Below are 20623 nucleotides of genomic sequence, written 5' to 3'. Positions count from 1 at the left end.
GCGCCTAGGATAAGGATATCTCCTGGGATCGAAGAACCTTTCTGGATTACCCGCTTGATTATTGTGGATGGCTTTATGGCCATTTTGGTGGTGCACTCTCCTAACCCCCTCCAGATTCTAAGCTGCCTTTTTGTCGAAGACAACACTGCACCTGGGGCATAAAATCACCTCTGATATCTTCTTTTGGCACCTTCGAAGGAAATCTGACAATGTTTCCTCTTCTTGAGGAAAGGCGACCTTATTGTATTCCTCTTGCTTACCTTCATCATCGACTTCCATTGAGACTTCTCGAGATACTTCCACCATATTAACTTCCATGTGGATCTCCTCAGTAACAGCCAGCTTTTGGAATTGTTTCTGAAGGCCGTCAGTGGCCTTATCCAGCTGAATGAAACTATCAGCGGTCTCTTTAGTGATCATCACTAACTTTTAATTTCTAGCCTCCTCGATATCTGAGGCTTCAACATTTTCCTTCTCGATGTCTTCCGTACCCCTTAAGGCCAAACCATCACGAGGTGTCTGCTCGAAGTACTCATGTACTTTAACCATGACAGGCTCATGGACGAAGTCTTCAGTAACTTCGGTCATATAGAAATCAGCATCAACTTCAATGAAATTCACCTCCTCTGGCTCAATATAATGAGCTTCAGTAACTTGCAAAGGATCAAAGTCGATTTTCATCTGGCTCCGTGGCTTATCACCGAACTTGAGTCTTCCCTCCTGGATTGCATTCTGCACCAGATCTTTGAAAAGAAAACATTGAGACATTTTATGACCCAAAAAAACTATGGTATTTACAAAACCCTCGTTTCTTTCTTTGTTCTAAAAGAGGTACTTTAGCACCCGGAGGTACTATCATTTGACCATCTTTAACCAGTAGGTCAAAAATTTTGTCACATTTCGTCACGACGAAAGTATATGTTTTCTTAGGAAACCTGTCATTCTTTTCAGGTTCGACAGGGTTTCTCCCGTTTGAAGGGGCCAAAACTTTACACGCATATGGTGGCCCCTGTGTCAACTCAGCAAGATCGATCTCAGTATCGTCGAAGTTTGGAACTTCAACGCCTGAATCTTCATGATCTTTCCTAAAATCGACATAGGCTACCCTTTTACCTTTATTTGTTCTAGCCTTTTCTTATTTTAAATGTTCTACCTGTCGAACTCTGTCAGCCAACTGGGCCATATCCCTTAGGTATTGAGTATACAACTTCTTTCTAATTGAGTAATCAAGGCCCCCATCGGCCATTTCGACCAACTTATGTTCTGGAACTTGCATAAAACACCTTGCTTTGAGTAGTCGAAATCTATTTAGATAGTCATCAATTGGCTCAGTGAATTTTCGTCTGACACTAGCCAACTCTTTCAAACTTATCTTTGTTTGCCCCATGTAGAATTGTTCATGGAACATTCTTTCTAGCTGGTTCCATGAATGGATCGAATTCTGGGGCAAAGTTGTGAACCATGTAAAAGCATTCTTGGTAAGAGAACTTGGAAAAAATTTCATTAGAAGATTCTCGTTATTTGACATATCTTCAACTTCAATTAGATATCTCGCCACGTGTTCGACAGTAGACTCAGTAGTATCCCCAACAAACTTGGTGAATTTGGGGATTTTGGCCCTTAGGGGCGCATCTGTCTGTAAGACATATTCTGCCAAAGGCGATGTATAATTTGGTCTTCTGAGAGCAAAATTTACCTTATTTTGAACCATAATTCTCTCGACTATGGCTGCTAGATTATTATCTGCTGCCACATCATCATGTCGAACTTGCTGTATGATATCATTGACATTTTGATTCCTATTTACCATTAACACCCTTGGTTCCATGTGCACATGTGGTTCGATCCTAGGAGGTACTACTATTCCCCCCTTGATTTTATGGGGCCTGGTTAATGGTGAGGTCATCCTCAAGCGTGGGCTCTTGATTCTCTCTTACCCAATCCCTGGGCGGGGGACGCTGGTGCTGAGGTATACCAAGAAACTCAGACATTCGAGCCACTTATGTTGTCATCTGTTGATTCGAATGAGTTGTATTCTGAATCAAAAGATTTAACATAGTGGCCAAAGTTTGAGTTAACATCTGGACCATTTCATAATTGCTTTCGTCCATCTGTTGCTTCCATGCCGCCGCAAAATTGTTGGTAAGAATGGGTAGTTGTACTGGGTGTCTTAAACCTAACGCCTGATTGGTTCGACTCATGTTTATCCCGAACCCTTGTACTGGTGAATTTATGTTAGGCGCTGGTTCCGAAAAAGTAGAACCCACATTCTATAAATTGGCCATCATTGAAGTTGGCATTCCATACGGCTGTTCTCGACCGCTAAATGGTATTGAAAAACCAGGGGGTACCAACGACCTATTTGGAATGTCTCTAATCAGTGAAGGAGTGTGGGGAGGTCCCCTAGGTCCCACATAAGTCAGAATTGGTTCAGAGTGAGAGATCGAATGCGTAGGCATCGAACTCACCGTAGACGAAACTATTTCGGACGCATGCGTCATACCCGTATTTGCCACCATCGAAGAAGAAGGAGGCATTATGCTGCTAGTTGATGGGTTTTGAGAATTCCGAGTTTCTGGCGGATTCATATTCGCCATCCCCATCTGTGATTCTCTCCTTGTTCTTCGTTCGTCGTTTATGGCTATTTTGCCACTTCTTAAAAGCATACAACGATTCTTTTCTCAAACAAAAATTAGCAATCAAACAGAACGTTAGCACTGGTCCCACTGGGTGTGCCAATTTGTTTACCTTGAAAAATGGTAAATAACCGCTGATCTTCCAAATTTCTAAATTTGGTCACTCACAGGATCGATCAGATTGATCCTAGGACATGTGCTAAATTTCTCGTAAACGTAACATTGATAAATGATCGAACTAAATGCCAAATCAAAGCGTTAAATAAAAACTAAAGACAAAAGAGTGACTTGAACAAAAGAAAAATCTTAAATCAGCATTTAGAATTATTAAAGAAGGAGTAAACAACGGGAATTATAGAAGGGATGAAAATAATCAAAAAGGTTGGTAAGTGCTGGAATCTGTAAAACTGTGAGGTAAAAGTTCAAAGTAAGGAAAGGAACTAAGGATCTTTAAACTTGTAAATGACGAAGTAAGAAATAAAGTGTTTGAGAGTAAAGAACAAGGAAATATGTTTCTGAAGAGAAAGTAAAGATAACTTTATAATGCCTTAAAATGATTAAACAATGGTGTAGACGACGTACATTCTGCGTTTTACAGTTCTTCTTCACACGAATACTTAGTAAATTTGCAGGTTTTTTGTACACAATTTGACACACCCTTTTCTAACTCTAAGACCCTATATTTATACTGGGTCGAAATAACCGCTCTGATGGTTCTTCAATCACATCGATACACGTGACGTCTTGCATGTGTATGTTCGCTCACTCCGCTCCCACGTGTATCCTCGCGGTTTCTAACGAAGGTAATCTTCCCTCCTTTATTTAAATTTCAAATCTTTGATCGAAACCATTTTCTAACTGCTCCTTAAGGAACTGCTCCGAAACTTTAACTATAAGCTTGATCTTTATCCAATCAGCTAAGCCAGTCTACCTTCAGCTGGTTGAATCACCTCTTAGTCAAAACCAGTTGTACATGCTTTTCCAATTTTGATAATTTGAAGTGGGCGTCGAAAATTTGAGCTAATACTTCCTCAACAAATTTCTTTAACATTTGATCAAATATTTCAAGTGATACTTAATATTACATCATCTTACATATATATGATCCTCCATGAGTCCCAAAGATCAAGATAATGTCAAGTTAGCCAGTTGGTTCATGGTGGTTGACCAGAGAAAATCAACTGGTGAAAACTGGGGTTCCCTAGACCCCATCTCCTAAATTTTTTATCATATGAATATGATTCCAAGAGAAACATTACTCCTTATGATATTAAAAACAACTTTCATGTTGAAGTCAAGATCTAGTTTTGTTGGGAAAGTCATTTTTTATGGTGAAGGATTATAGATCATTTTGTTTGAACCCTAGTTAGGATGTCAACTTCCAAGGACCATAACTTGCTCAATTTTTATGAGATGAAATACATTAAAGTTTCATGATCAAATTCAATATGTCCTTTATAACTTTTATGTTTGGAAGAAGTTCAAATTAAACTTACAAATGCATGTTCCAAGAGGAAATATTATAGGTCATTTTGAGCCATTACCATTGAAAAAGTGATTTTCCTCAACTTATAAAATGCCTAACTCCTTCATGCAAAATCCAAATAAGGTCAAATTTGTAACCAAATTTAATAGGTTTGAAATATATACAACTTTGATGAATGAACTTTTTCCATTTGAAGCCCATAGAAAAAGTTATTCAAGGTGGAAGAAGTGAACATTTGACTTGGTACTTAGAAAATTTTCAAATATGTTGGACTTTCGAAATTTCCACCTCAAAATTCATCTTGATCCATGCTTCAAATGGAAAAGTGTTCAACATGAAAGTCGTTCCTCTTGATCTTACCTTTCCAAAACGTCCAAGATCATCTCATTTGGACCAAAATTGAGGGACTAGTGCATGGCTCCTTTGTTGGGTTTGTTTTGGCAAGATTTGGATTCAAATGATAATTCTTCTTTGCATGCGTCCATGTGATGACATCAGTACTCTTGGTGCACGAATTGGAAATGGATTTCATCACTCTTTAGGCCCAAACCATTACCCATGCATCCATGCAACTTGGTTTCCAATTTTGGCAAATTTTCAAGTGGTGCAAAGATCAATTCCCGTGCCTATTTAAACAAGCTCATGGCTTCAGAAATCAGATGAACACCTTGCCCAAGCTTTTCCAAGAGAACTCAGACCCTCACACCATAGAACTTCTTGAGGATTTCTTTGAAATCAAGTTTGAATTTCACTTTTTGTTTTAAAGTTCAAACTCCAAGAATCCATTTCCTTTTCCATCTCAATTGATTACTACAAGCAAGAGGAGGAAGAATCAAGCAAATTCTGATCAAGATCAAGCTGAATTAAAGCTACTCGAAGATGAAATTTCAGAAACTTCTCTTCTTCAATTCTCCCTCATTTCTCAATTACTTTGATTGATTTTTGGTTGGCTGAAGTCCTACAAATGTAGGCAACAAGATTGAGTTGCTTTGAGGTCAAATCAAAACAAATCGGTTCATGATCCTCAAAATTCAAATCCCTGTATCTTTTTATATACTTGGAATTGGAGAAAATTGAGGCCAGCTTCGAACTCCTGAGCATTTTCTCTATGCAATAGTGTCATTGTTTGTGATTTTTCATGAAGTTGAGGTTGGACCAGTCCGGTGGTGATCACCAGGGAAGATGACCGGAGCTAGGGCTCCGGTAGTGCATTGGTAAGTCCCAAGCCATCTGATCTGGTTCAAATGTTTTAATCTTGAGCGTCCATTCTAATTACCACACGTACATTGCATTGACCAAGGAGCATGGTGAAACACGCGCGTATGGCCATCAGATCCGCCACCTCAATTAATGAGGGAGATCTATGGCCTTTATTTTTTTGAATTTCTTTTTATTTTCTGATTTCATGTTTAATTGCTTTATTTTGTTTAATTAATAATAATTTCATTTTTAATCCAAAAAATATGGGACTTTCACAAAAAATCTTTAAATATTTTTCTCTTTCATTTTAAGAATTAAAATTATTTTTTGGATTAATTTTGATATTTTTCTTGAATTAAATGTTTTATGCATATTTTTTAATTGTTTAAAAATACTTCTGACTTTTCAAAAATGATGAAATTTTTTGTCTAAGGTCATTTGACCTTGGTTGACCTAAGATAAATCTCTTGGACATCTATTTGGTGTTTTGAAAAGATTTTAGGTTTTGACCAAATTAAATTGAATTTTAATGCATTTTTAATTTGATTTTTAATTGATTAATTATGCAAAAATTATGTTGAGCCATTTTTATGGTCTTGAGATGTTTGACTATTTGTTTGGGCCTTGGTCAAGGTTGATTTGACTTTTGTTGGATTAAGGTCATTGGATTTAGGGGATTGATGAAATATACATTTCATCTCCTAAAATGAATGAATGATTTTAATTTGATGAAATTCCTCCCATGACCAATTTGTGTTTCTCTATCTCCCATCCCTTTTCATCTTCATCCCTATTCTTGCCCATTCATTTTATTGACCAATGAAATCTCAAATATTCTAAGGTTAATTGGTTCATCAATGGCCTTGTGTCAGATGAACCAATACAAGTATGGATGAGATAGGTACATCCCTCTTGATCTTTTCTTTTAGTGTGTGGTATGTTTTAGGAGTTTGGTTCATTATACCAAATCTCTAACATGCATTAGCACCTAAATTTCTATTGCCCGACCTCAGATAGTTATGACTTCTACATAAGTCCAACTATGATTGCTTAACATAGAGTTAAATTTGACCCTAAAGGCATAACATTCTAGTAAGTGAGATTGTAAGTCTCATATCCTTCATTATATTTTGTGGAAACTTGGCCTTTTTTTCTTCCTATGGAAGATGTCTTGGTTTAAGGATCCATGCTTGTGACGGATGGTTAAGTGTTCTCCAAAGAATGACTTAATCAATTAAAAATCAAAACACCACTAATATTCAATTAACCTTGACTAACTCTTATTAATATTGCTTTACTTTCAAGTCATTTACTTTATGAAATTTAATTTTCAGTCGTTTATCATTCAATTCCATTTACATTTCATTTAACTTATTTATGTTTATGCCATTTTCACTTTGCTCATTTGAGTCATATCTTGTGATTGTATATATTTGTTTGTGCATTTTGATTTTGTGTGTGGTCTTAGGACCTTAAAACACTTAATAAACAACAAAAACCCTAAAAAATGTTTGGTGGACTGTTGATCTTAATTTGAACTTTTAGACTTAGAACTAGGCAATATTCCCTGTGCAAAAAGGACTTGACCAATGCCAATATTTTGAAATCAAGTGATTGTGAACTGAGCCTTCATTTGATGCAAGCCTTGGGACCGTAATTTCATTTGTAACTTTGCCTTGGTGCTAATTGTTATTTTGAACTTGTGTCTGATGCTTTCTTCTAAGTTGATCAATGAATATTTCATCTGATACATGAGAAGACAAAAAAGACTGCTAGTTATGGGATCTGCTTGCTTGGATGTGGATATCTTTATTTGATGCCTTGATCTTTATGATGTCTGATATTTCTAATTGCTTGTTGATTATTTCTTGATTCAAAGTCCAAGGGAAAGTGAGTTTTCTATACGATATTCTTGTATGTTGGATTGCATCCCATTGGTCAGATCTTTTCAACTCTTAACTTTAAATTTTATTCTTAGGATAACCTCTTTATCTCCTCCCACTTCTTAAATTTCAAAATCTCTCCCCCTTTTTAAAAACTTTCTTTGCTTGTGATTTCAAACTTAGACTTTGTTTAGATGATTAGAAACTTTGGCCTTGTGCCATTAAATTTTCAAACTCTTTTTTAAATCAAACTTGTAAATAAATTTAATCATATTGAATTAAAATTTCAAGAAGACAAAAAGAACTAACAACCTCCTTCAAATTTTTGGCCTTTTGTGCCCCTTTTTCACTTAAACTTTTGTTAAAAGCAATTCACCAACTAGTAGGTTTTGATCCCTCATTTTTATGTTGGTACGTAGGCACAAGTCCGAACGTCTTGTCAAACACAAAAATATAATCAATGAATTCTTTTCTCATCCTCACACTATATTTTTCTCAAACATCTTTTATACCAAAAATACATACACACATAAAAAATGGCTCCCTAGGAGTACCTAGAACACTTTGGGTGCTAACACCTTCCCTCTATGTAACCAACCCCCTTACCTGTAATCTCTGACGTTTTATTAATTTTTATTTGAAAACTTCTTATCTTTGGGTTTTGGTCATACTTTTCCATTTTTTTTTTGGAAACAATAAAAGCGTGGTGGTGACTCTGGTTTTATTGGCGTTTAGCTTACCCATAGCTTAATGGTCAAGAATTTACCGCTACAGTAGATATTAAAAGAATAAAAATATAAAGAGAATAACAAGAACAACAATAATGGAGAATAACAATAATGGATCAAAGCAACAACAAGAACAATAACAACAACAATAGTAGCATACCGGAGAATAATGGTGAGAGAGTCTTTTGGTTCTTTAGGGCTCCTTGGAGAATAAGTGTTTGTTCGTTGATTGGAGAAGAAATGTTATTTCGCTAGGGCTCAAGAAGTGAATGAGGTAGACACTGAGTGGATAAAAAATAAAAAAGAGTATTTATCGCGGTTATACTGAAAACCGAGGTGACATATCCGACGTATAAAATTTATAAAAATTAAAGACACATTTTTGATTCCATATAAAACATAAAACTACAGGAGCTGAGAATCGAATCTCAAACCCTGAGCATATATTTATGTCAATTTTTCATAAAACTGAGGAAACAAATTGATTTTTTTTTAATAAAACAAGGCGCTCCCATTACACACACCTTCTACTTTATATTGTTTGTAGTGAAAGTTTCTTCATAAAAAGCGTTATTTGTTATAGTGAATATATCATTATTTTCCTAAACAATTTTGAGAAGTTATTGTTCAATATAAAGGTTTAATAAAATAAGCAATCCACATTAGATTTAATAAACTCAAAATTATTTTACCCCTCAATTTTATTAGATAACCGAAGTGAAAATGTGGTATATTATTCGATGAAATTATGAAACTAGGAGGACATTGTTTTCACCATTACAAAATTCCAAAAACGTCTCACTAAGGGATCAAACTCGTGAGTTTTTCACATACCCATCAATTATTTTAAAATCAGGAGGTAAAGTGTGCACTTTCATGACATCTTTCGTTACTTCACATCTGTAGTCAATGTTAAAAACATCTAACGTCCAACATTAAATGAGTTTTTTTTCTAGTAGTGCCTAGTTCTTTTCTTTCCCAAATTTAATTCTCGTTCTTCAATTATCATTATGCAGCAGCAAAATCTTGCAATCAATATTGATTGTTCACTCGAGTTAAAAATAAAGAACAAGGGAAGTATTCAATAAAAAAGAATGATTATTAGTCATCAAAATTTAGTTTACAATTGCAGTGAAATTCTTAAATAGTAATTAGGCGAATTTACAACTATTATTTTATATTCATCCACATTCTATGAAATATGATTCGTTGATAGGTGTCTCATTTTAATTTAAGGCACAATTTCTTCGATTATATCAATTAGGTGGGTTTTAAAAATAATAAAAGACGAATAATCAAAATAGAGGCATACTCCCTCCGTCCCATATTATAAACAAAAATTGATCATTATAATTGTGATCAAAATATAAGCAAAAGTGACTTTTTAACTCATAATTAATGACACTATACCAAATACTACCATTTGCATTTAGTGAGTCAGTTTTTAATGTGCAGACACTAGAAATAGGAGTATTTTTTGAAAACCGTTGAAATACTCAAGATTTTAATATTAACAACTAATGTGATTGGTTAGTATTTATTGAAAAATGGGTGGTGTATCATTAATTTTTCTAGTGAGTTTATTTATAAATGTGAAGTTACTGTTCGTACTCCTATCTCTACTATTCATTTTCTTTTTCATAAAAATGAAAGAAGAAATGCCATCTTTTGATTTAGGTATTGAATCTGATTCAGAGGATCTACTACTTTGTGTTGTTGAAGATTCATTTGAAGAAGATGAAGTGGATGACTTCCATCAAAATGACTCTGAGGGAGAAGTGAACTCTCAACATGATGTTGGACAGGTTGATGGTGTTGCTATTAAGATGCTAGATTTTGGACAGGAGGTTGAAGGTGTCACATTTGTTGCTAATGAGATGTTTGATTTTGAACATGAGATTGAAGGTGTTGCTAATGAGATGATGGATTTTGAACATGAGGTTGAAGATGAGCCAAAGAGAAAAGATAATGAAGAGATAAAGAAAGTGGTTGATGATATGCTAAAAATCTACATAAATTTTTAATTGCAGGTGTGTTATAATGAAAGCAAAGCTCCAGTTTAGTTTATGTTTTGTTTTTATTCATTGTTGTTGCTTCCTAGAACTAATGTTTCAAAAGAGCTTCTAGAATTGAATGTTTTTTACTATTGTTTTTTTTACTGAAACTCAACTATTATGAAATGAGTGTTTTAATTATTTTCCAACTATGTATCGTGTTGATATTCACCATCAAGCTCATGTTAAAAAATTAAAATAATTATCAAGCTTCTAACATGCATATGCAACGTACTGACATGCATATGCAACGTACTGACATGCATAAAATATTAAGACTTAAGTTCAAATGGCTTAAGAAAATATCATTAAAAACTCAAATATTACAAACATAAATTCTGTTAACTTTGTAAACATTCAATAACTTCCTCAACTAACTTCTTTTCACAGTTTAATTGAGCGGGTAAAATGGCTTGTCTAAGCATCACATCTTTTTTTATATGAGGAATTTTGTAATTATTCGATCCTCGGACTTTCATAATTTCAATCATACATGATTGAAGTGTGAGAAATATTTTGTTCGAATCTACGCTAGAGAAAGCATCATAGGAATTTTGTACGACTTGAATAAGTTCATCAACTGTCTTCGTCGCATTCTTTTGTTGCAATGCTTGGATGGCTGAAAAAAACCTAAATCCAAAATATTTAAATCAGGAGAATTAGGTGGTTGGCATATCAAACGAATGTCAAATCCTCCTTCAGAAGCTGCAAGTAGAAATTCTTCATCGTTTATAGAAACATGACACGGTGCATTATCTTGTTGTATGTAAATTGGTTCTGATGCATATTCTCGTGGCCACTTTTCTTTGATGGCTGGTAAAACCTTGTTTATTAAAAACATTCGACTAACTTCCTTAGTGATAGAAGTAATCGGTTTTGTTTCAAGTGTCCCTGATGGTCTATTAACACTTGATCTTTTTGCGGGTACTTTATCAACTAGAGGAAACACTCCAATTTCTCCAGAAATGGTAGTCTTGATGGAGGCTTCTTGAAGTTCGCCAATCATCAAAATGGGGTGCCTTGACTCATAACGAGGATGATATGATATGTGATTAGTATGGCGATTGTGTTATTCCTTTTTACGAATGCAATTTCTCAATTATAGGTCTTCGTCTTTCCTTCACAAATTCATCCGGAAAGTTGGGCATATGTGAAGGTCCACCGATATTGGTGTGATTATTGATAGGAAAGCCTTCTATGACACTTTTCTTTCATCTATTTCAATGCCTTTGTGGTCCTGCGACTCGAACACAGAGTAAAGGATTAATTTCTCTGGCGTCGACCATCTGGGGCTTTGGGATTCTTCCTGAGTTGCACCCTTTCGAAGAATAGTTCTTTCTAGTCACCCCTATCCGACCAAAAGCTCATGCTATGGTGTGCGATTGATAAGTGCTAAATTATGACAATTTTGTGTGTGAATAATTGACACTTATTGACTTGTTTCAGTTGATTTTCATGCATAAACCACAACTTTTGTCTAAATATTGTGTAGTTTACATTTTTATGTAAATATATTTTAGTTTGAGCAATTTCATCTCTTTTTATAGCTTTCCTTGCATGGTTGAAGTATTAGACACTTGATAGGCAAAAGCAAAGCTTCAAGATGCAATTTTGGAAGGAAATCAAGTTCCTGTTTGGGTTTAGCGCGGTCCTAGCGTGCTTAGAGAAAACAAAAGGCAGGAACATTGGGAAATTCGCGCTAGGAGTGTGCTAAGAGCGTGCTTAACGCGAATCAAGGCGATTTAAGTTTATTTTTGCTTATTGCGTTAAGCGGGCTATGATAGGGCTTAGCGCGATTCTACATTTTCAACCCCTATTTATTCATTTGTACATAGATTTTTAGGGTATGATTTTGGGAACTTTTAACCCGAATTCCATCAACCCCATTTTTTGTAGTTAGGAGAGATAGATACTTAGAAAACAACAAGTTAGGATACTCCTTGAAGATCCGGAGTTGGGTTTTCCTCTATCGTTGGGAAATCACGGTGGATGTTTGTTCATCTTCATTCTTCTCCTTGTAATCCCTTTCTTGTTGGGTGTGTATGTAAGTTCACTTTTCTAGTATGTATTTTTATTAATCATGGCATTATGTATGATCTATTCACGGATCTATATCGATGTTATTCTTGTTTGATTATAGCCTTATTCTAAGCTATTAAGGAGATAGTTGATAAGTAATTTTTGCATAATATTTATAGCTTATTTTATTTCATTTTTCTCACTGTTTCCAAAATTTTAGTTCGATTTTATGCGCTTTTGTGTTCTTTTGATGTTTTCATGTAATAATAGAGTAATTGACCTAATTGGAGTGAAAAAGGCCGAAGATTGCGCAAAAAGGAGCCCTCGCCATACAAAATATCCGGGGATAACACGGCTTGGCTGTGTCAACTGACATGGGCCGTGTTGGCCTTTGCTACAGTGCCCATATAAGGAAGTCAGGAGAATCATGGGTTGGCCGCATCCTCTAACACGGACCGTGTTGCTTCCCATGCAATTCCGAAAAAGTCTAAGAGTTTGAGAAAAACCAGAGGAAGTATATATGATTGAAAAGATGAAAGGCTAAGTTTAGGGACCCTATGAAAGTTGATAAATTTGGTATTACCCGAACACCCTAAGTTTCCGATTAGGATAAGAGTCTAACATGTTTTTGTATCATAGTACTCTGATTCTGAGAAATACTTTGTAAGTAGTTTACTTTGACAGCTTGACATATTCTTGATTCACATGTATGTATGATTAATTGAGAGAAAGAAAAATATATAAACACCAAAAAGATGAAAAATGAAGGTAAAAGACAACTGCACCCTCTAAGTTGGGTAACCCTCACTCAGTTCTTTAGTCCAACGGTGGTTGAACCCAAACGTCAACACAAAATAGGAAATAAATAAAAACACCAAAGTGTGTACTTCATCTGGAAAAAAAATCAAAGAATGCAAGTAATTACTTATCCGATGTAAAAATTAAAAAAAAAATCTTGATCGATCTTATGCATGTGATGTTTATCATAATTCCAGTTGCCTTAATTTGATTTTCTGAACAAAAGGGAAGGAAAATCGAAACAGAGAGTTAAGTACAAAGCATAGTTAGAGAGGTAGAAGAAATAGGGGAACTTTGTTTGTATTTGTTTTACAGTCTTTGTGATCTTGTAATGCTTTTGGTGTCAATAAGTATCGGGGAACCTAGATCTTAGCCGATCAAAACAATGAACCACATATGAGTACCAGTGATCTCATTCTTTTAAGATTTTGAAAAACTAAACCGCTTGATCCTAATTCTTTTCTAAGTAAGCTTGACACTAGAACATGTACTATTCATACCTGGAGATATATTTTCAATCTCATTTTCATTGTCAATCTCATATTCACAAAGATTTTCAATTTCATCTACTTCATCCATATCTTCTTCTTCCTCTTCATTAGATAGAGCAACTTCAAACTCACTTTCAACTATATGATCTTCTTCCTCTATTGATGAACTCAAATCAATATTTGGAGGAGCATTCAAATCAATATTCAAAGGCATGTTTGGGAGGTTATTAGAGGTGTTTAAGTCATCTAAAGGGATGTTCAAATCAATATTCAAAGGCATCTTAAAGTAAGAAAGTTACAAGCTTCAATATTTTTTGCATGGTTGGTGTTTCAATTTATAGAAGTTAAAATATGTTAACCAAAAAAATTTTGTGCGCCAAGCTGAATTTGTAGTGGTCCGCCAAAAATGAAAATTGAAAATTTGAAGAAAAAATTGAAAACATGAAACAAAAATATAAGTGCATTAACTATGGAAATATGAGTACCACTTTTTATTTATTGCAGAGAATCTTAAACGTTAAGCATGTTTAATCAGTTTGTGAGGATAATTTAGGCATTTTAAGATTGCAATGAGGACAATTTAGGTATTAAAGAATGAAAGTAATTATGCTGACTAATTTTATTAAACTGTGTGAAAATATTGAATTTTGCTTATAATATGAAACGGAGGGAGTACATATTTTTGAATATATCATCATATACAAGAAATTGATGTCATTGGGTTGCCTTAAATCCTCCGATACAAACCAACCAATGCAGGAAAATTAGGCAACACATCATGAAAACGATAGTTAGCCTTGAATAATAAACATGAATGTTTAACCACTAGCTTGCAAATGGGTCAGAATAATATTCCCTTAATAGTCATCACTTTTTTAATAGATCTAAAACAACCAAAATTAATTAAAGAAAAAAAAACTACTAACAAATTACCATTCTCATAGTTCAAAACAAATAAAAAAAAAGACAAAATATCATTCATAAATGCATATGCATATGAAGAGAGACTAGGAAAACCAGCCACAAATTTTATTTCAATATTTTAATTTGTTGATCTTTGAAATAGTAAAAACAGTTTACAATGTGTTGTGTAACTATTCCTGCCAATCTCTAAGCTCATATAATCAAACAAACACAATATATAAAAGAAAATTGCAAATAAAATAAACTATAGTTTATAATAAAAACTAAATAACAATATGAAAATGAAAAAAAAAAGCCTGGCTTTCCCATGTACGCCGGTAGTGATGAATTCTTCACCACAACTGAGACCGAAGACCGATCCTAGTACTCAAAACCTTACCTCGTACAAACAAAGTCACAAACAAACATCATCAAACAAATGAAAATGAATCCTCGCAAAATCCAACAATAGTGTCTTCTCGTTCTCCTTGTTCTTCATGTCCATGACCTCAATGCTTTGATGAGAACACAAAAAGGTATCAATATGTTTGAGTTTATAAAGAAAAACAAAGAGTTATTAGAGTGAGAAAAAAGAGAGAAAGAGAAGAGATTGTTTTGTTCCCAAGACAAGAAGATGAAGAGTTAGAGGAATTCCCGTTGATGTTGTTTTCAAAGAGGTTTTAATTTTCCATAAGGTGGGCCATAAAAGAAGGCCTTTTTGTTTCACACGTTGGGGTGCATCTCTTTGTCTTCCCTCTCAAACTTCAGTCAATGGTTTTAGTTTTAGCTATATTAATTAACCACCAAACCAAAATATTTAATAATATTCTACCTCTGCCGTTTATTTCTTTAATTCTTTCTATGGGTCTATTTAATATAGATCTAACAAAAGGATCGAAATTGGTCGGAAAAAAAACAAAAGGATCGAAAAAATATCTTTACTATTTTTATAAAAATAATAATTTTATAATAGTTTATAGTATTTTTATTTTAAAACACATTTTACATATTTGTTATCCTTTTCTTATAAAATGTTTTATAATTTTTCAATAATAATCCTGTAAAATCTATTTTAGAAAATAATAATTTAATTTTCACTACATTATATTATTAATTATACATATAGTTATATAATAGTAACACGCATCTTTTTTATAAAATTATTGTAATAATTATGTTTAATAATTTTTTGTAATTATATAAAATTAATTTAAAATTATTTGAACTAGAAATGGAGTGAGGATTGAAAGTGATGACAGATGTGAGTGAGAAGAATGAATTGAAATTGAATTTGAAATTTGTAATATGATTTTACGCATTTTCTCTATATACGTTATTTGTTATGAGTGAATTACAAAGAGTAGTTGGATGCACTTGATGCTTGGATCTCCTATGCTTGCTACTAGAATGGTTCTCGTGTGCTGAGAAGATTTTGGAAGAATTGTGGTTCCTTCCTGGTGGTTAGTCGGGATCAATGTGGTTGGCCTAGAACAGTTGCCCCCAAGTCCTCGCTAATTCGTAGCAAGGCGAGAGTTTGTTGCGTTAGCCTCAAATGTCAACCACTCTCCGATTTATCTTCGGAAGAGCGAAAGATAAACGTTTCAGTTTCTTGGGGATTCACACATTTAATGCTTCATACTTCAAACATCTTTCGGGAGGTATCATCATTATGACTCTTGGGAACGGTAACACTTGAGTGTTACGTGTGAGTGATTTAACACAATTGATAATTGATAGAGCCTACTCCTTTTAGCAAGCTATAATATAGTTCTTGAAGAGTCATGGTTGCCTTTCTTTGAGTCATTTTCCCAATTTAGCGGTTATCTTCCTCTTTTGACAGTTTGCTTTCCGGCATCTGAAAAGTTAATGTATTATGGATAAAATAAATCACAGAAGAGTGCTCACAAATCCCAGAATAATGCTCAATCTTCTTGGGTGGATTATGTCTACTCTTCAATCATTTATATTTTCTCCAGAAATGGTAGTCTTGATGGAGGCTTCTTGAAGTTCGCCAATCATCAAACTGGGGTGCCTTGACTCATAACGAGAATGATATGATATGTAATTAGTATGACGATTGTGCCATTCCTTTTTACGAATGCAATTTCTTAATTATGGGTCTTCGTCTTTCCTTCACCGCCTTTTAGGTAGAAGCTATCAATCATCTGATGCTGGCTCCTTCACAAATTCATCCAGAAAGTTGGGCATATGTAAAGGTCCACCAATATTGGTGTGATTATTGATAGGAAAGCCTTCTATGACCCTTTTCTTTCATCTCTTTCAATGCCTTTGTGGTCCTGCGACTCGAACACAAAGTAGAGGATTAATTTCTCTGGTGTCGACCATTTGGGGCTTTGGGACTCTTCCTGAGTTGCAGCCTTTGAAGAATAGGTCTTTCTAGTCACCCCTATCCGACAAAAAGCTCATGTTATGGTGTGTGATTGGTAAGTGCTAAATTTTGGTAATTTTGTGTGTGAATAATTGGCACTTATTGACTTGTTTCAATCGATTTTCATGCATAAACCACAGCTTTTGTGTAAATATTATGTAGTTTGCATTTTTATGTAAATATATTTTAGTTTGAGCAATTTCATCTCTTTTTATAGCTTTCCTTGCATGGTTGAAGTATTAGACACTTGATAGGCAAAAGCAAAGCTTCAAGATGCAATTTTGGAAGGAAATCAAGTTCTTGTTTGGGCTTAGTGCGATCCTAGCATGCTTAGAGAAAACAAAAGGCAGGAACATTGGGAAATTTGTGCAAGGAGTGTGCTTAACGCAAACCAAGGCGATTTAAGTTTATTTTTACTGATCGCGCTAAGCGGGCTATGATAGGGCTTAACGCGATTCCACATTTCCAGCCCCTATTTATTCATTTGTACATAGATTTTTAGGGTATGATTTTGGGAACTTTTAACCCCAATTCCATTAACACCATTTTTTGTAGTTAGGAGAGATAGATACTTAGAAAATAACAAGTTAGGATACTCCTTGAAGATCCAGAGTTGGGCTTGCCTCTATCGTTGAGAAATCACGGTGGATGTTTGTTCATCTTCATTCTTCTCCTCGTAATCCCTTTCTTGTTGGGTTTGTATGTAAGTTTACTTTTATAGTATGTATTTTTATTAATCATGGCATTATGTATGATCTATTCACAAATCTATATCGATATTATTCTTGTTCGATTATAGCCTTATTCCAAGCTATTAAGGAGATAGTTGATAAGTGATTTTTGCATTATATATATAACTTATTTTCTTTCATTTTTCTCACTGTTTCCAAAATTTTAGTTCGATTTTATGCGCTTTTGTGTTCTTTTGATGTGTTCATGTAATAATAGAGTAATTGACCTAATTGGAGTGAAAAAGGCCGAAGATCACGTAAAAAGGATCCCTCGCCATACAAAATACCCGTGGCCAACACGGCCTGGCCATGTCAACTGACATGGGCTGTGTTGGCCTTTGCTGCAATGCCCATATAAGGAAGTCAGGAGAAACATGGGTTGGCCGCATCCTCTAACATGGACTGTGTTGCTTCCCATGCAATTCCGAAAAAGTCATCGAGTTTGAGAAAAACTTGAGGAAGTATATATGATTGAAAAGATGAAAGACTAAGTTTAGGGACCCTATGAAAGTTGACAAACTTGGTATTATCCGAACACCCTAAGTTTCCGAGTAGGATAAGAGTCTAACATGTTTTTGTATCATAGTACTCTGATTCTGAGAAATACTTCCTAAGTAGTTTACTTTGACAGCTTGACATATTCTTGATTCACATGTACGTATGATTAATTGAGAGAAATAAAAATATATAAACACCAAAAAGATGAAAAATGGAGATAAAAGGCAACTGCACCCTCTAAGTTGGGTAACCATCACTCAGTTCTTTAGTCCAACGGTGGTTGAACCCCAACGTCAACATAAAATAGGAAATAAATAAAAACACAAAAGTGTGTACTTCATCTGGAAAAAAAATCAAAGAAGGCAAGTAATAGCTTATCCGATGTAAAAACAAAAAAAAAATCTTGATCGATCTTATGCATGTGATGTTTATCATAATTCCAATTGCCTTAATTTGATTGTCCGAACAAAAGGGAAGGAAAATCGAAACAGAGAGTTAAGTACAAAGCATAGTTAGAGAGGTAGCAGAAATAGGAAAACTTTGTTTGTATTTGTTTTACAGTCCTGTGATCTTGTAATGTGTTTGGTGTCCATAAGTATCGGGGAACCTAGATCTTAGCCGATCGGAATAATTAACCACATATGAGTACCAGTGATCTCATTCTTTTAAGATTTTGAAAAACTAAACCGCTTGATCCTAATTTTTTTTCTAAGTAAGCTTGTTGCTCGAGGACAAGCAACAGTTTAAATTTGGGGGTATTTGATAAGCGATTTTTGCATCATATTTCTAGATTATGTTTCTTTATGTTTTCTGGTGTGTTTTATCATTTTAATTCGACTTTATGCGCTTTTGATGGACCTAACTGGAGTGAAAAGGTTGAAGATCATGGAAAAAGGAGTCCTCACCATACAAATTACATATGACCAATACAACCTGATTGTGTTAGTTGACATGGGCCGTGTTGGCCTTTGCTGCAATTCCCATATAAGGAATCCGGGGGCAACACATGCTGGCTATGTCCCCTAACACGAGTCATGTTTCTTCCCAAGCATCTACGGAGTTGACAAGTTTTTTATTTTGAGTTTATGAGACTTTTGCACATCCATAACCTCTCAAAACTTTATGTTAGTGGATATTGATGATTGTGCTCATAATTATTAGTGTTTAAGGGTGATTTATGATTAGTTTTACTATAAATAGGAAATTGAGCTTCAAAGCAAAGCACCATTTAACACTTATCACCTGTTACTTCTACTTTGTAATTTCCATCTTTTGTGCTTTTGCTCTCATCTGAATTCCTTTGCAAGATTGTTGTAATTCTATGGTTTTCTTTTATTAATCAAGGTTGCTTCAATCAGGTTATTTACATTTCTTTACTTTATTTACTTCCATGTAATGTCTTTCAATTGTTTAGTTATTGTTCATCTTAACATGAGTGAGTAGTTTCATAAGGACAAGGGGTCGTGAGAGTCTACATCATGACAAGCCCTAATTGATTTATCAGAATATGAATTATGAGAATCATATGTACTTTTATTTTAGAAGCCGAGATTATAAATTATTTTATGTCGGTTGCGAAAGCAAAGTCAACCCGGATACGATCATGTATCGAAAGGTAGTGAATCAATATCGGACAACAAATTGCTAGACAATAGAGTAGCGAGACGTCCGCAATGACAAGGAGACTCACTTTCTATTGAGAAATCGCTTAGTCGTCCCTAGAAACACGTCTAGAGCGCATAACACGAAACTGGATGTCACACATATTTATCTTTTTTCCAATAAATTTCTTAGACATTCTCGTATTCGAACTAGGATAATCGATAGGGTAAGTCTCGATAAATGAAAACAACCCTGTATCCTGCTTTTTATTATTTGTTAATTTCAATTCAGTTTGCACTAAACTAATCACTATTGTGATCACTTTAGCTAAACACTGTTAGAATAAAATTCGATACTCAAATACATCTCTCTGTGAGTTCGATCTTATTATACTACTTGGCATTGTCGTGTACTTGCGGCTGGGAAACATCAATAGTCCTCATTTTAATCTATTAGGAAGGTAATTAATTGATTAAGGATCAAATATGAACTAGGTTTTCATATTATGGCTAAGTCTAATCGATTAAAGTTAGAGTTTAATTAATTAGAGAACGAGCAGACCCATGGATTGTTATCATTTTTTAAACCAAAATCCTTTCCTATTTAAAGGAGTGTTATGCTCACTTCATAAGCATTAATTTTGTGAACAATGTACTCTTATATATTACTTACTCTTTTTCTAAAATTAGTTGTATTCACAATATATTGCTTTAGTGCTGAAAGAGTAAAGACTTATATTGAGACTTGTGTAATTCGATTATTTTGTTGATATTGTAACATAAAATCTTAGTACTCTTGTGCGTTGGTAACTGACTTTAAATTTGCAAGACAAAACTAACAAGAAGCTTGTTGTAAGGAGAGTTGTTAGGTTGATCCTATGTAAAACTTTAATTTGCAAGACAAAACTGACAAGAAGCTTGTTGTAAGGAGAGTTGTTAGGTTGATCCTATGTAAAGCTTTAATTTGTTGATAGTAGAAATTTCAAGAGGAAACCCTTGGGGATTGAAGTAGGTCGGATGATTTAAGGTCAAACCAATATAATTTTTAGTGTGATCTCTCTAACTATATCTCTTTACTTTGTGTTATTTATTTTTCTGTTATCTATTCTTTGCAAAAACAAATTTCAAAATCCAGTTCACCCCCTCCCCCCTCTTGTACTGTTAAGGCTAGAGAAAAATTAAAGAAGAATTGTTTTTGACTTGTGA

General features: G+C 34.4%; 1 protein-coding gene across 1 annotated transcript; it reads right to left on the bottom strand.

Moving 5' to 3' along the window:
• Nucleotides 1-429: 429 nt before the first annotated feature.
• Nucleotides 430-2603, bottom strand: LOC127121911 (uncharacterized). The gene is made up of 4 exons (XM_051052335.1): nt 2469-2603; nt 1206-1771; nt 836-1085; nt 430-732 (listed from the first exon to the last, which is right to left on the bottom strand). The coding sequence occupies exons 1-4, from the start codon at nt 2601-2603 to the stop codon at nt 430-432; spliced, it is 1254 nt and encodes a 417-aa protein (XP_050908292.1).
• Between the last annotated feature and the right edge of the window lie 18020 nt (nt 2604-20623).

The sequence above is a fragment of the Lathyrus oleraceus genome, chromosome 2 (assembly GCF_024323335.1).
Source record: "Lathyrus oleraceus cultivar Zhongwan6 chromosome 2, CAAS_Psat_ZW6_1.0, whole genome shotgun sequence".
Lineage (NCBI taxonomy): Eukaryota > Viridiplantae > Streptophyta > Magnoliopsida > Fabales > Fabaceae > Lathyrus > Lathyrus oleraceus.
The sequence above is the reverse complement of the archived record's forward strand: the minus strand, read 5'-3'. Positions and strand labels throughout refer to the sequence as shown.